The sequence below is a fragment of the Ornithorhynchus anatinus genome, chromosome 1, assembly GCF_004115215.2.
Source record: "Ornithorhynchus anatinus isolate Pmale09 chromosome 1, mOrnAna1.pri.v4, whole genome shotgun sequence".
Lineage (NCBI taxonomy): Eukaryota > Metazoa > Chordata > Mammalia > Monotremata > Ornithorhynchidae > Ornithorhynchus > Ornithorhynchus anatinus.
Window position 1 is genome coordinate 99,265,766 of NC_041728.1, and position 14,935 is coordinate 99,280,700.

The following is a 14,935-nucleotide window of genomic DNA, read 5'->3' on the forward strand; positions in this document are numbered from 1 at the left end:
CCCCGCTTCAGAGACTTAATAATAATAATAATGTTGGTATTTGTTAAGCGCTTACTATGTGCCGAGCACCGTTCTAAGCGCTGGGGTAGACACAGGGGAATCAGGTTGTCCCATGTGGGGCTCACAGTCTTAATCCCCATTTTACAGATGAGGGAACTGAGGCACAGAGAAGTTAAGTGACTTGCCCACAGTCACACAGCTGACAAGTGGCAGAGCTGGGATTCGAACTCATGAGCCCTGACTCCAATGGAGGCCCATCTCCTCCGAGAGGCCTTCCGAGACTAAGCCCCCCTTTTCCTCATCTCCCACCCCCTTCTGCCTCACCCTGATTTGCTCCCTTTGCTCTTCCCCTCTCCCGGCCCCACAGCGCTTATAATAATGTTGGTATTTGTTAAGCGCTCACTGTGTGCAGAGCACCGTTCTAAGCGCGGGGGTAGATACAGGGGAATCGGGTCGTCCCACGTGAGGCTCACGGTTAATCCCCATTTTACAGACGAGGTAACTGAGGCCCAGAGAAGTGAAGCGACTGGCCCACAGTCACACAGCTGCCAAGTGGCAGGGCCGGGAGTCGAACCCATGACCTCTGACTCCCAAGCCCGGGCTCTTTCCACTGAGCCATGGACGTATCTGTTATTTTATTGATTTTTATTGATGTCTGCCTCCCCCACTCTAGACTGTGAGCCCGTTGTGGGCAGGGAATGTCACTGTTTATTGCTTTACTGTACTCTCCCAAGTGTTTAGTATAGTGTTCTCCACACAGTAAGCGCTTCATAAACACTACTGAATGAATGAATGAATGAATGAATGAATGCATGAAAAATACTTACGCTGACGCTGAATCTGCCTTTAATGCTGGAACGGGTGCAAAACTTTCCTGGCGACTCTGGAGCCTGAATTACTTTATTCATTCCATTGTATTTACTGAGCACTTACTGTGGGCAGAGCACCGCATTAAACGCTTTGTCTCCCAGTTTGGTTATTTATCAGCATCAGGTTTAGCCAAACCCCGTCTCACTTAAAAGACCCCAAACCCAGTCGGTACCAAGGGGGAAGGAAAAGGGAAGGTGCTCTCTATTTTCTTTCCATCTATGACCCTCTCTCGTTTGGCTTGGAATTCAGTTCACGTTGAATTCACTGGTGAACACATTGCACTCTCCCAAGCGCTTAGTACAATGCTCTGCACACAGTAAACATTCAGTAATGATAATAATGATAATGATGGTATTTGTAAAGTCCCCTCTCAGGCTGGCACCTGGAGAGTTCCCAGTCCCCTACCAGTCTCGGCTACGGAGGGAGAGTCGAGCGGAGGCCCGTCCGTTCCGTTCCCAGCTTGGCCAGTGGCTGGCGAGCGGCAGGTCATCCGCTACAGGTCGAAGCTCACCCGTGCCGGGCAGCGGCGGCACGGGAGAGAGTCGAGGGCGGAGACTCAAATTTACCGCACGGAAGGAGGCAACGGTAAGCCGCTTCCGTATTTTTACCAAGAAAACCCTCTGGATCCGCCACCGGAACGATTGCAGAAGGAGAGTGGGGCGTTCGGGGAGAGATGTGCCCTGGGTGTCGCTCTGAGTCAGAAATGCCTCGACGGCGTTCAAGAGAAACAAAAATTTGTTCATATGCCAAGCACTGTTTTAAGCGCTGGGATAGATACAGTGCAATCAGCTTGAGTCACGTGGGCTCCCAGTCTTAATCCCCATCTTCCAGGTGAGGTGACTGAGGCACAGAGAAGTGAAGTGACTGGCCCAAGGTCACCCAGCGGATAAACGGCGGAGCCCACCCACGTCCTTCTGACTCCCAGGCCCGGGTTCCACCCACTAGGCCACCCTGCTTCTCTAGTCTGGCCCCCGGTCCAAAGAGTGCTGGGACGGCCGGGCCGGGGGTGGGAAGGCAGGGTCAGGGTCAATCGATCGGTGGTACAGAATGAGCCCCGTGTGCGGGGCACCGTACTAAGCACCTATTATTAAGTGCCATCAAGTCGTTCCCGATTCATAGCGACTCCACGGTTATACTCTCTCCAGAACGTCCCGTCCTCTGCCATAATCCGCAACGGTTCTTCCGTTATCGTTGTTAATGTTGGTATCTGTTAAGCGCTCACTATGTGCCGAGCACCGTTCTAAGCGCTGGGGTAGACACAGGGGAATCAGGTCGTCCCACGTGGGGCTCACAGTCTTCAGCCCCATTTTACAGATGAGGGAACTGAGGCCCAGAGAAGTGAAGTGACTCGCCCACGGTCACCCGGCCGACAAGTGGCAGAGCCGGGATTCGAACCCATGAGCCCTGACTCCAAAGCCCGTGCTCTTTCCACTGAGCCACGCTGCTTGTTACGGTCTCCACCCGTCTAGCTGCCGGTCCGCGTTTTCCCCGGACTTTTCCTAGCATCAGTGTCTTCTCTAGATGATGTGTCCAAAATATGCTAATCTAAGTCGAGTCATTCGGCCTTCCAAAGACCACTTTGGCTTGATTTGCTCTAAAATCCGCTTGGTTTGGGGGCAGTCCACGGTCTTCGCAAAACCTTCTCCAACATTTCAAAAGAATCGACGTTCATTCTACTAAGCACTCGGGGGAATGCAATGAAAAAGAACTGGTGGACACGTTCCCTGACTAGGAGGAATTTAATAATGTTGGTATTTGTCAAGCGCTTACGATGTGCAGAGCACTGTTCTGAGCGCTGGGGTAGACGCAGGGTAGTCAGGTCGTCCCGGGCGAGGCTCACAGTCTTAATCCCCATTTTACAGATGAGGTCACTGAGGCCCAGAGAAGTGACTTGCCCACAGTCACCCAGCTGACAAGTGGCAGAGGCGGAATTCGAACCCATGACCTCTGACACCCACGCCCGGGCTCTTTCCACTGAGCCACGCCGCTTCCCATATACGGCCTAGATGGGGAACGTGTTGTACGTGCCGTTTTTGTGGTACTCCCCCAAGTGCTTAGTACAGTCCTCCGAAACCACTCCGATCGACTGTAGTATTTGTTGAACGCTTTCTCTGTGCGGGCGCTGTACTAGGCACGGGGATGGATACAAGCAAACGGGGTTGGACGCAGTCCCTGTCCCACACGGGGCTCACAGTCTCAACCCCTGTTTTACAGACGGGGGAACTGAGGCCCAGCGTAGTGAAATGACTTGCCCAAGGTCACACAGCAGACAAGTGGCAAAGCTGGGATTAGAACCCAAGACCTTCTAACACCCAGGCACTCTATCCACTGTGCCTCGCTCCTTCTCAGACGGTCTCTATTGAGCACTTACTGTGTGCAGAGTGCTGTACTAAGCGCTTGGGAGAGTACAATATCAGAGAGCGGGTCTTTGTTAAGTGCTTACTCCCAACCTCACAGGACTTATTCATTCATTCCATAGCATTTATTGAGCGCTTACTACGTGCAGAGCACTGGACTAAGCGCTTGGAATGAACAAGTCGGCCACAGATGGAGACGGTCCCTGCCGTTTGACGGGCTTATGTACGCGTCTGTAATTTGTTTATTTATATTACTGTCGGTCTCCCCTCTCTAGACCTTAAGCTCCCTGTGGACAGGGAATGTATCCGTTTTATTGTTACATTCCATTCTCCCAAGCACTTAGTACAGTGCTCTGCACAGCGTAAGGGCTCGATAAATACTATCGACTGACCGACTGACCACTAGTTGCCAGACACTGTACTAAGCACCGGGGTAGGTACAAGCTAATCAGGTTGGACACAGTCCCCGTTCCACACGGGGCTCACGGTCTTAATCCCCGTTTGCGGCTCAGTGGAAAGAGCCCGGGCTTCGGAGTCAGAGGTCACGGGTTCGAATCCCGGCTCTGCCCCTCGTCAGCTGGGTGACCGGGGGCCAGTCACTTCACTTCTCTGGGCCTCGGCGACCTCGTCTGTAAAATGGGGATTAACCGTGAGCCTCGCGTGGGACGACCCGATTCCCCTGTATCTCCCCCCGCGCTTAGAACGGTGCTCTGCACAGAGTAAGCGCTTAACAAATACCAACATTATTAATTATATTTATTGAGCACTTAGTGTGTGCAGAGCACTGTTCTAAGCACTTGGAGAGTACAGTTCAGCAACGGAAAGAGACCATCCCTACCCAGCAACGGGCTCACAGTCTAGAAGATGGGGGGACTAAGGCACCGAGAAGTGCGGTGACTTGCCCGAGGTCACGCAGCCGCAGACAAGCGGTGGAGCCGGGACTAGAACCCAGATCCTTCTGACTCCCAGGCCTGTGCTCATTCCCTGCCCACGGTAGAGCTGGTAGGCCACAAGGTGCTCACCGTCCAGAAGGTCAGGGGACGGGAATAACAATAAGAATACTACTCAAGTGCTCGCTTAACTTCTCTGTGCCTCAGTTCCCTCAGCTGTCAAATGGGGATGAAGACTGGGAGCCCCACGTGGGACAACCTGGCCACCTTGTATCCTCCCCAGCGCTTAGAACGGTGCTTTGCACACAGTAAGCGCTTAACGGATGCCACCATTATTATATGCCAGGCACCGTTCTAAGCGCTGGAGATACAAGTTAACCCGGGCGGACACCGTCCCCGTCCCACACGGGGCTCACGGTCTTAATCCCCATTTTCCAGATGAGGAAACTGAGGCCCAGAGAAGAGCAGTCCGGCAGACAAGCGGTGGAGCGGGGATGAGAACCCAGGGCCCCTGCCTCCCACTGACCCAGCCAAGCAGCGTGGCTCAGTGGAAAGAGCACGGGCTTTGGAGTCAGGGCTCATGAGTTCGAATCCCGGCTCTGCCACTTGTCGGCCGGGTGACCGCGGGCGAGTCACTTCACTTCTCTGGGCCTCAGTTCCCTCATCTGTCAAACGGGGGTGAAGACCGTGAGCCCCACGTGGGACAACCTGATTCCCCCGTGTCTACCCCAGCGCTCAGAACGGTGCTCGGCACAGAGTAAGCGCTTAACAGATACCAACATTATTATCGCCGGGGGTCCCCCGCACGAGCACGTCCTTGGTGCCGCCGGGTCGGCGCGGCCCGCTCCCTTACCTCGTTAATCAGCATGCGACTGGCCATGGAGAGCCGGGTCTTCGGAGGGAAGTGGCTGGTGATCATGATCCGCAGCCCCGCCTCGGAGAAGGACAGCTGGTGGGGGCAGGTGGACAGCAGCTCGTCCACCATGATCACCGACGCCTTCCGGTGGAAATCGGCTGCCGTCGAGGGGCACACGGAAACAGAGACGGGGAAGGGGATTGCGGTCCTTAGGTCCGCCCCCTCAGGGGACCTCCGGACTGAGGGGGAATTGGAGAAGAGTCCGAATCCCGTTAGTATTATGATGCGTGTTAAGCCCTTAGTGACAGTCATAATAACAATAATGACGACGGTATTTACTAAGTGCTTACTTTGGGTCGAGCACCGTTTTAAGCGCCGGGGTGGGTACAAGCTAGGTTGGACACGGTCCCCGTCCCACAGGGGGCTCACAGTCTTAATCCCCATTTTACAGATGAGGTAACAGAGGTAGAGAAAGTCAAGCGACTTACCCAACACCCCACAGCAGGCACGTGGCGGAGCCGGGATTAGAACCCACATCCTCTGACTCCCAGGCCCCTGCTCCTGTCACCAGGCCACGCTCCTCCCCACGTTAAGCGCTTACTATGTACCAAGCACCATGGAAGCCCAGGGAAGTTGAAGTCATCCAAGAGACAAGAGCGGAAGAGAGCCGGGACTAGAACCCAGGAGCTCCGATTCCCGGGCCCGCGCTCTTTCCACTGAGCCACACTGCTTCGCCCGGAGTAGAGGGTGCGGACGGTCTTCCTATCCTCCACCTGCCAGACTCACGGGAGCTTTTCAACCAATGGGTCAGAAAGAGGGGCATTCGAATGCTGGGTCCGTGTTTGAATCTGGCTGTCAGCGCCGTGAGAAGCAGCGCGGCCTGATGGACACAGCACGGACCTGGGAGTCAGAAGGACCCGGGTTCTAATCCCGGTTCCGCCACTCGTCTGCTGTGTGACCTCGGCCAAGGCACTTCACTCCCCTGTCCCTCGCTTCCCTCATCTGGAAAATGGGGATTAAGACTCCGAGCCCCACGTGGGACAGGGCACTGGGACAGAGTAAGTTCCTGGAACTTGGCAACGTAGTTCCAGGAACATAGTGAGTGCTTAGTAAATATCACTGTTCTCATCATCATCATTGTCATTATTATTACCACCAGCCCTTAGCCCCAGATCCCACCCGCAGTATGCTTCCTCCACCCCGAGCCATCGAGTGCTATGGGCGAAAATGCAGACGCCAGGCCGATCTTGTCCACCTGACCTTCATCCCCGCCTGCTGTACCTTCCTGCCTTCTCCATCTTTCCCGACTGCGCCCGCGTCTCCCTGCTTACCTTTCTTCAGCAGCACCACCGTGGCGTCACAGTTGCTGCTGTCATCCAGCTCGGTGGCGGTGGCCAGCCCGTTCACCATGTTCCCCGCGCTTTTGCTCCTCCTTTCGAAGCACTGGTGGATGCAGGCGTTGTACCTGAAACCCAGAAGGGGAGGAAAAAAAAAAAACCCCGCTGCAGAGGGCACTCCCCGGATCTGCGATTGGAACGGAGGAATCGGCCGGGGAGGTGGGAAAGAACTGTGTCGACGAGCCCACCCCCGCCAGCTTCCACATTTCCTCTTTGCCCAAGAGTGGGTGTGGGTGTGTTTGTGTTTATGTGTTTGTGTGTCTGTGAGAAGCAGCGTGGCCCGGTGGAGAGAGCCCGGGCTTTGGAGTCAGAGGTCATGAGTTCGAATCCCAGCTCTGCCACTTGTCGGCTGCGTGACTGTGGGCGAGTCACTTCACTTCTCTGGGCCTCAGTTACCTCATCTGTAAAATGGCGATGAAGACTGTGAGCCCCGTGTGGGATGACCTGATACCCCTATGTCTACCCCAGCGCTTAGAACAGTGCTCTGCGCATAGTAAGCGCTTAACAAATACCAACATTATTGTTATTATTATTATTATTATTATTATGGTTGATTCTATTCTTGATTCTATTCTATTCTTGATTCTATTTATTTACTATTGTTTCAACGAGATGTTCATCCCCTTAATTCTATTTATTGCTATTGTTCTTGTCTGTCTCCCCCGATTAGACCGCGAGCCCGTCGAAGGGCAGGGACCGTCTCCATCTGTTACCGATTTGGACATTCCAAGTGCTCAGTACAGTGCTCTGCACATAGTAAGCGCTCAATAAATACTACCATGGTATCTTGAGTTGAGTGCCTGGACCCGCGAGGACCCCAGTCCTAATCGATTTCATTTATATTAACGTCTGTGTCCACCTCCAGACCGTAAGCTCCCCGTGGACGGGAACGCGTCTGCCAAACCTCTTGTTTGGTAGTCAGTCGATCGTGTTTGCTGAGCGCTTACTGTGGGCAGAGCGTTGTACGAAGGGCTTGGGAGAGGACAGGGTAGCACAACAGAACTCTTCCAAGAGCTCAGCACAGCACTGCGTCCGTAGTAAGCGGTCAGTCAGTACCACACTGACCGATCGACCGCCCACACCTCGTGGCCAAGCGGGCTCGGCTCTCGATTCCCCTCGACGGCGGCCGGGAGAGGCCAAGGAGGGAGCTCAAAAGGCTCCAGGCCTTGGGGCCAATTCCCATCCGGCAGCTCAGAAGGAACCCCTTAGATGGATGGACTTGAGTTTCACTAGTTGGGTTCCTCCGGGGCACGGGAGAGGGCAAGGGGGAAGGGGAAAAAGAGAGGGGAAGGCGGAAGGGCCGAAGAGTCCCCTCCCGGGCCGCAAAGCCGGGGGAGGGTTAGTCGCGGGGCCGGCGTCGTGCGGGAGGGATGGAGACCGGGCCTCCTCACTCACTTCATGATCACGATGTAAAGCAGATACATGAGAACCAGGACCAACGACTCCCACCTGTGGGAAAACCCAGGAAAACAAGTGAGGAAGGCAGGAAATGTCGGTCGGCCCGGTCCCCTCCTCGAATGACACCTCGTGGACCCCGCCGGCTTCCAGGAGGTCCGGCCAGGCAAGGGTTTCCGGGTCCTCTCCCCGATGCCCCGAGGGCTGAGGCGGGGCCGCAGGGGAAGCGGGAGGGCTGCTCCAAGCGGAAGGCTTTCAGGGGGCAGAGGGGGACCTGGGTTCTAATCCCCGCTCCGCCACCTATCTGCCGTTTGACCGTGGGCAGATCGCTTCTCGGTGCCTCAGTTGCCCCATCTGGAAAACGGGGGTGAGGTCTGTGAGACCCATACTCTCCCAAGCACTTAGTACAGTGTTTTGCACTCAGTGAGTGCTCGATAAATAAGACCGAAAGAACGAACGAACGAACGGACTACGTCCAACCTGATTACCTTGCCATTATACCTGCTCTTAGTTCGGTGCTCGGCACAGAGTAAGCGCTTAACAAATTCCTTAAAATTAAAAGAGCAGGGCTAAGGTGTGGGGAGGGGGGATCGATCGGTCCATCGAATAAGCGGTAAGAGGCAGGTAAGGGGGTTAGTTTTCAAATTCTTTCCCCAGCCACCGGGAACGTTCAGGCCCGGCCGGGAGCGACCGGTACGGCTCTCTTGCCGTCCGCAGAGGGGCCTGGAACCCTTCCGCCGAAGAAGCTGATTCGCTGTTGGCTAATCCCGGCTCTGCCGGTTTCCTGCTTCGTGACCTCGGGCAAGCCACTTAACTTCTCTGTGCCTCAGTTTCCTCATCCGCAAAATGGGGATCCGAAACCCGTTCTTCCTACTTACACCGTGAGCCCCGTGACTCGTATCCACCCCAGTGCTTAGAACGGCGCTGGACGCGTAGTGAGTGTTCAACCAGTGCCATAAACAAAATGATAATGAAATAACGATAAAATTACCCGAAGGTCAATGGGTGTGCGTACGTGGGGCGGGGCGGGTGGTGGGGAGGAGTGGAGAAGAGGTGCTGATGAGGAGAAGCTGGGATGCGTTTCTCTTTCTTAAGCCAAGGATCACGTCTACCAACTACTGGAAGTAGAAGCAGCATGACGGAGTGGAAAGAGCCCGGGTCTGGGAGTCAGAAGGTCATGGGTTCTAATCTCCACTCAGCCGCATGCCTGCCGTGTGACCTCGGGCAAGTCGCTTCACTTCTCTGGGCCTCAGTTACCTCATCCGGAAAATGGGGATTAAGCCCGTGAGCCCCACGTGGGACGGGGACTGTGTCCAACCTGACTAACCTGTATCCCCATCAGCGCTCGGAACACAGTAGGCGCTTACCGAGGACCGTAATCATCGCCCTAATTATTAAAGGTAAAAACAGATTGCGGTATCTGTTAAGCGCTTACTATGTGCAAAGCACTGTTCTAAGCGCTGGCGGTTACAAGGTGATCGGGTTGTCCTACGTGGGGCTCACAGTTTTAATCCCCGTTTGGCAGATGAGGTAACTGAGGCACAGAGAAGTGAAGTAACTTGCCCAAGGTCACACAGCTGACTGGCAGTGGAGCGGAGATTAGAACCCGTGACCTCTGTCCAAGTGTTTACTACAGTGCTCGGCACACAGTAAGCACTCAATAAACGCCACGGATTGATGAAGCCACTTACAAGATACATGCGGGGGTCACTAATTATGCCCACTCTTTAGGCCCTGGCACGTCCATTACGAGGAATCTAGTACGTCCCTGTACAGGTAGATGACTGATCACCGGGCTGAGTACACACGCTGAATAGACCCCGCTGGTATATGGTGATAATCATAATAATGGTATTTGTCAAGCGCTTACTATGCGCAGAACACCGTTCTAAGCGCCGGGGTAGATAAAGGGTAATCAGATCGTCCCACGTGGGGCTCACATTTTTTAATCCCTATTTTTTTTTTTTTTTACAGATGAGGTAACTGAGGCACAGAGAGGTTAAGTGACTCACCCAAGGTCACACAGCAGACAAGGAGCGGGGATTAGAACCCACGACCTCTGACTCCCAAGCCCGGGCTCTTTCCACTAAGCCACGCTGCTTCTGATGTGATGTACCACAGGTAAGATTTATGTATATAACCTCCCACTTCGTTACGTCCCCCTACCAGTAACTGCCTCCTCGCCCAGACTGAAGCTTCTCAGGGCCAGGACTGCTCTCACTACGCGCCTTCAGTGCCGCGTTCAGCACAGAGCGAGTGCTCGATAAATGCCGATGACTGCTTCCACTGCCGCGTGGCTCAGTGGAAAGAGCCCGGGCTTTGGAGTCAGAGGTCATGAGTTCGAATCCCGGCTCGGCCACTTGCCAGCTGGGTGACTGGGGGCGAGTCACTTCACTTCTCTGGGCCTCAGTCACCTCATCTGTAAAATGGGGATGAAGAGCGTGAGCCCCACGCGGGACGACCTGATTCCCCTGTGTCTACCCCGGCGCTTAGAACGGTGCGCGGCACAGAGTAAGCGCTTAACAGATACCAACATCATTATTATTATCAGTGGGTGTCCGGAATATCACCGTCGGTAACAGGATCGGCGGTGTAGACTGAGAGCGATACTACGTGCGGAGCGATGCGCGGTTCCTTGTGGGCAGGGACTACGCCCAGCAGCTCGGTCCTCTCCCGGGCGCTCAGTACAAGCGCTTAGCGCACAGTAAACACTCGCTGAATACTGAATAAATACTGATACCGAAATGGGGACACCGTTCTGAGTCCCAACTGCGTGCGGCCTAATGAACTGAGCAACAACCGTGTACGCAGGACTGTGCTGAGGGCTTATCGTGTACAAGGCACTATACCGGATGTCCCGCACGGAGGAACTGCTTCCTTCCCTTTTAAATCGGCCGAACCACGTCTCTCCCCACCTTCAGAGGCTCCTGAAAAACTCGCCTCCTCTAGGAGGCCTTCCCTGCCTAATCTCCACCTTAGCACTTACGGACTTACCAATTTATCGGTAACTGATTCATTTATATGTGGCTATTTAATCAGCCGGGTGACTTTGGGCAAGTCACTTCGCTTCCCGGCGTCTCAGTTCCCTCATCTGCAGAATGGGGATTAAGACTGGGAGCCCCACGTGGGACAACCTGCCTGCCTCGTGATAATAATGTTGGTATCTGTTGAGCGCTTACTATGCGCCAAGCACCGTTCTAAGCGCTGGGGGAGATACAAGGGAATCGGGTTGTCCCACTTAGGGCTCACAGTCTTCATCTCCATTTTACGGATGAGGGAACTGAGGCACAGAGGTGTTAAGTGACTTGCCCAAGGTCACACAGCTGACAAGCGGCGGAGCCGGGATTAGAACCCACCGCTTAGAACGGTGCTCTGCACATAGTAAGCGCTTAGCAAGTACCGTCATCATCATCTACGCTCCCATTTTTAAAACCCTGCCACATTTAAGTCACGCCTACTTCCTCCCTCAATGAACTGTAAGCTCAGAGTCAGGGATCGTACCTACTTCGCTAATTGGTACATCCCTCAGGTGCAGCGCGGCTCAGCGGAAAGAGCCCGGGCTTGGGAGTCAGGGGTCATGAGTTCGAATCCCGGCTCTGCCACTTGTCAGCTGGGTGACCGTGGGCGAGTCACTTCATTTCTCTTTGCCTCAGTTACCTTATCTGTAAAATGGGGATGAAGACTGTGAGCCTCACGTGGGACCACCTGATGACCCTGTATCTCCGCCAGCGCTTACAACGGCGCTCGGCACGTAGTAAGCGCTTAACCAACGCCGACATTATCATTACGGTTGGGCTCTGCAAACATCACCGCTCGGTACAGTGCTCTGCAAACCCTGGGGCTCGGTCCAGTGATCTGTAAACACTGCCACTCGGTACGCTCCTCTGCAAACACTACCGCTCAGTACCACGCACGGCAGACATTGCTCGCTGCTCACTCTTCCGCAAACCTGCTGTTCAGTACAGCGCTCCGCGAACGCCACGGCTCAGCGCGGTGGTCTGATTTTGGTGCCCGCTGTTGCTTCGCGTGAGGTTGCGGGAAGAGGAATTTTAGTCATCCGTTCGTTGAAGGGGGGCGGCCTGAAAACCAGCAGCCGGGCCAGCTCCCAGAAGCTGCCGACCCGTCCCCCGGGCTCGTCTCTCCACCCCGTCCACGGTTGTGGAGGAGACCGGGCGAGGGGATTAGAAAGCGGAAGACGGCGATACTCACCAGGAGACCTTTTCGTCGTAAATAAACTGTGGAGGAAATAAAAGGCGGATTAGACCAGCTCCGGGCCCGCGTGCGGGTCTCCCGGCCGAGACTGGATCCCGTCCCCCACCTTGCTAGCCGGGAGGTCGGGGGGAGGATGGGGCGGAGCCCACCCTGTCCCCCGCTTGCCCTACAGGATCTGGGGGGACAGAGGGGAAAGGGCGCAAGACGCGAAGGAGGGTTTGGGTTCCGGATGGATGTTCCCTTCTTGTCACAGCTCACCGCTTGTCAGCTGTGCGACTGTGGGCAAGTCACTTAACTTCCCTGGGCCTCGGTTACCTCATCTGTAAAATGGGAGCCTCACACGGGACGACCTCATTACCCTGTATCTCCCCCCAGCGCTTAGAAACAGTGCTCTGCACATAGTAAGCGCTGAACAAATACCAACCTTATTATTAACAGAGGTCAGCAAGGCCTCGGTAAACCGGACGAAGCAGCGGGGCCCAGTGGAAAGAGCACGGGCCCGGGACCTCATTTCTAATCCTGGCTCCGCCACCCGTCTCCTGGGTGACCTTGGGCAAGTCACCTCACTTCTCTGGGCCTCGGTCCCCTCGTCTATAAGACGGGGATTAAGACCGGGAACCCCGTGCGGGACAGGGGTCGGGTCCGACCTGATTACCTTGTATCTACCCCGGTACGGTGCCCGGCGCGTAAAAAAGCGCTTGACAAATACCATCATTAATCCGATCGACATGTCTGACGGGTCACGGGAAAGGCCGAAAACAGGGAGGCTTGGTTACCGTGAGGGGGGCCGCTGGCTCCACGTGTCTTTTGTCCCTATTTATTTTGTTAATGAGATGTACATCCCCTTGATTCCATTTATTGCTGTTGTTTTCGTCCGTCCGTCTCCCCCGATTAGACTGTAAGCCCGTCAGTGGGCAGGGATTGTCTCTTATCTGTTGCCGAATTGTCCATTCCAAGCGCTTAGTCCAGTGCTCTGCACATAGTAAGCGCTCAATAAATACTAGTGAATGAATGAATGTTTCCAGGGAGAGCCCCCAGGGATGGAGATGAAGATGAAAGTCAGCATGGAGCAGGCTACAGGAGACAGACCGGCATCAGCCCGAGGGCCACTTCGCCTCACAAGCCCCCCGGGGAGGGGGGCTCGACGTTCCCCCGGCCCAACTATCCCAATTGTACATGCCGAGCGCTCGGTACAGTGCTCTGCACACAGTAAGTGCTCAATAACTACGGTAGAATGAATGAACGAACTGGCTTTCGGTTGATAAGCGATGAAACCTTCCTCCTCTCTTGTGGGCAGGGAACGGCTCTGCTATTTCTGTCGTGCTGTCCTCTCCCAAGCGCTTAGTACAGTGCTCTGCACAGAGCAAGCACTCAGTTAAATACCAGAGTGATCACTGCAACTCCAAGCTCATATTTATTTGAAGTGGCCTGGCGTAGTGGATAGAGCACGGGCCTGGGAGTCAAAGAGTCACGCGTTCTAATTCCAGCTCCTCCCCTTGTCTGCTGTGTGATCTTGGGTAAGCCCCTTAACTTCTCTGTGCTTCAGTTACCTCATCTATACAATGGGGATTGAGACGGTGAGCAAGAGACCGCGTCTGACCCGATTTGCTTCTATTCACCTCAGTGCTTAGTACAGCGCCTGGCACATAATAAGCGCTTAACAAATACCATAATTATTATTATTATTCTCGTTTGCCCTTTGAGAGCAACTTCCCAGCTGCTTCCGGGACCCCTTCCTGGACCTCCTCTCTTTTAATAATAATGTTGGTATTTGTTAAGCGCTTACTATGTGCCGAGCACTGTTCTAAGCGCTGGGAATCTGTCAACGCAAAGGTCCCTCTCCTTCTTCAAAGCCTCTGAAATCCCCTCTCCTCCAGAAGGTATTCTCAGGTTAATTCCCACTTCTCCGGTCACCCCTTCGGTCACTCTTAACATTCAGGATTATCACTTGGTTTATTTAAATTGAATTAATCGTTCATTTTTGGCCACTTGGTTCCTATCACTTTTATCACTGAAGGCGCACCGCTTCGACTGCAACTTCCAAAGGAGATGGGCCCAAGTCTCGCCCACCTTGGCCCCTCTTACCTCACCTCGCTGCTCTCCTACTACAACCCGGCCCGCACTCTTTGCTCCTTCAGTGCCGACCGATTCACTGGGCCTCGGTCTCCTCTATCTCGCCGCCGACCTCTCGCCCACGTCCCGCCTCTGGCCTGGAACGTCCTCCCTCTTCGTATCCGACAGACGGTTCCTCTCCTCTCTTTCAGAGCCTTATCGAAGGCCCATCTCCTCCACGAGACCTTCCTAACACCCCCTTTCCTCTTCTCCCAATCCCTTCCGGGTTGCCTTTCTGCTGGGATTTGCTCCCTTTCTTCTCCCCTCCTTCAGTCCCACAGCACTTCTGTACGTAGCGATAACATCTGTTCATATTCCTGTCTGTCCCCCCCTCTAGATTGTAAACTCGTTGTGAGCAGGGAACGCCTCCGTAATATTGTTCCATTGTACTCTCCCGAATGTGAAGAAGCAGCGCGGCTTAGTGCTGTGTGATTTTGGGCAAGTCACTTAACTTCTCTGTGCCTCAGTTCCCTCATCTGTAAAATGGGGATTAAAAGTGTGTGAGCCCCACGGGGGACAACCCGATTCCCCTGTATCTCCCCCCAGCGCTTAGAACAGTGCTCGGCACCTAGTAAGCGCTTAACAAATACCGACATCATCATTATTATTAAATGGCACGGGCTTGGGAGCCAGAGGACGTGGGTTCTAACCCCGGCTCCGCCGCTTGTCCGCTGTGTGACCTTGGGAAAATCACTCCTCTTCTCCGTGCCTCAGTTCCCTCATCTGGAAAATGGGGATTAAGACTGTCAGCCCCGCGTGGGACAACCTGATTACCTTGTACCTACTCCAGCGCTCGAAACAGTGCTTGGCACAGTAAGCGCTTAGTAAATACCGTAAAAAGCACTT

At 54.4% G+C, this 14,935-nt stretch overlaps 1 protein-coding gene across 1 annotated transcript in view; it reads right to left on the minus strand.

Moving 5' to 3' along the window:
• SLC24A3 (solute carrier family 24 member 3) overlaps positions 1–14,935 on the minus strand; it is a gene marked incomplete at its 5' end in the record, with an annotated part of 409,035 nt that overhangs the window by 17,623 nt on the left and 376,477 nt on the right. Inside the window, 4 exons of the mRNA XM_029062489.1 lie at positions 4,971–5,212; positions 6,305–6,438; positions 7,766–7,819; positions 11,975–12,000. Of these exons, the coding sequence (XP_028918322.1) occupies positions 4,971–5,212; positions 6,305–6,438; positions 7,766–7,819; positions 11,975–12,000 (456 nt within the window). The remainder of the gene's footprint in view (positions 1–4,970; positions 5,213–6,304; positions 6,439–7,765; positions 7,820–11,974; positions 12,001–14,935) is intronic.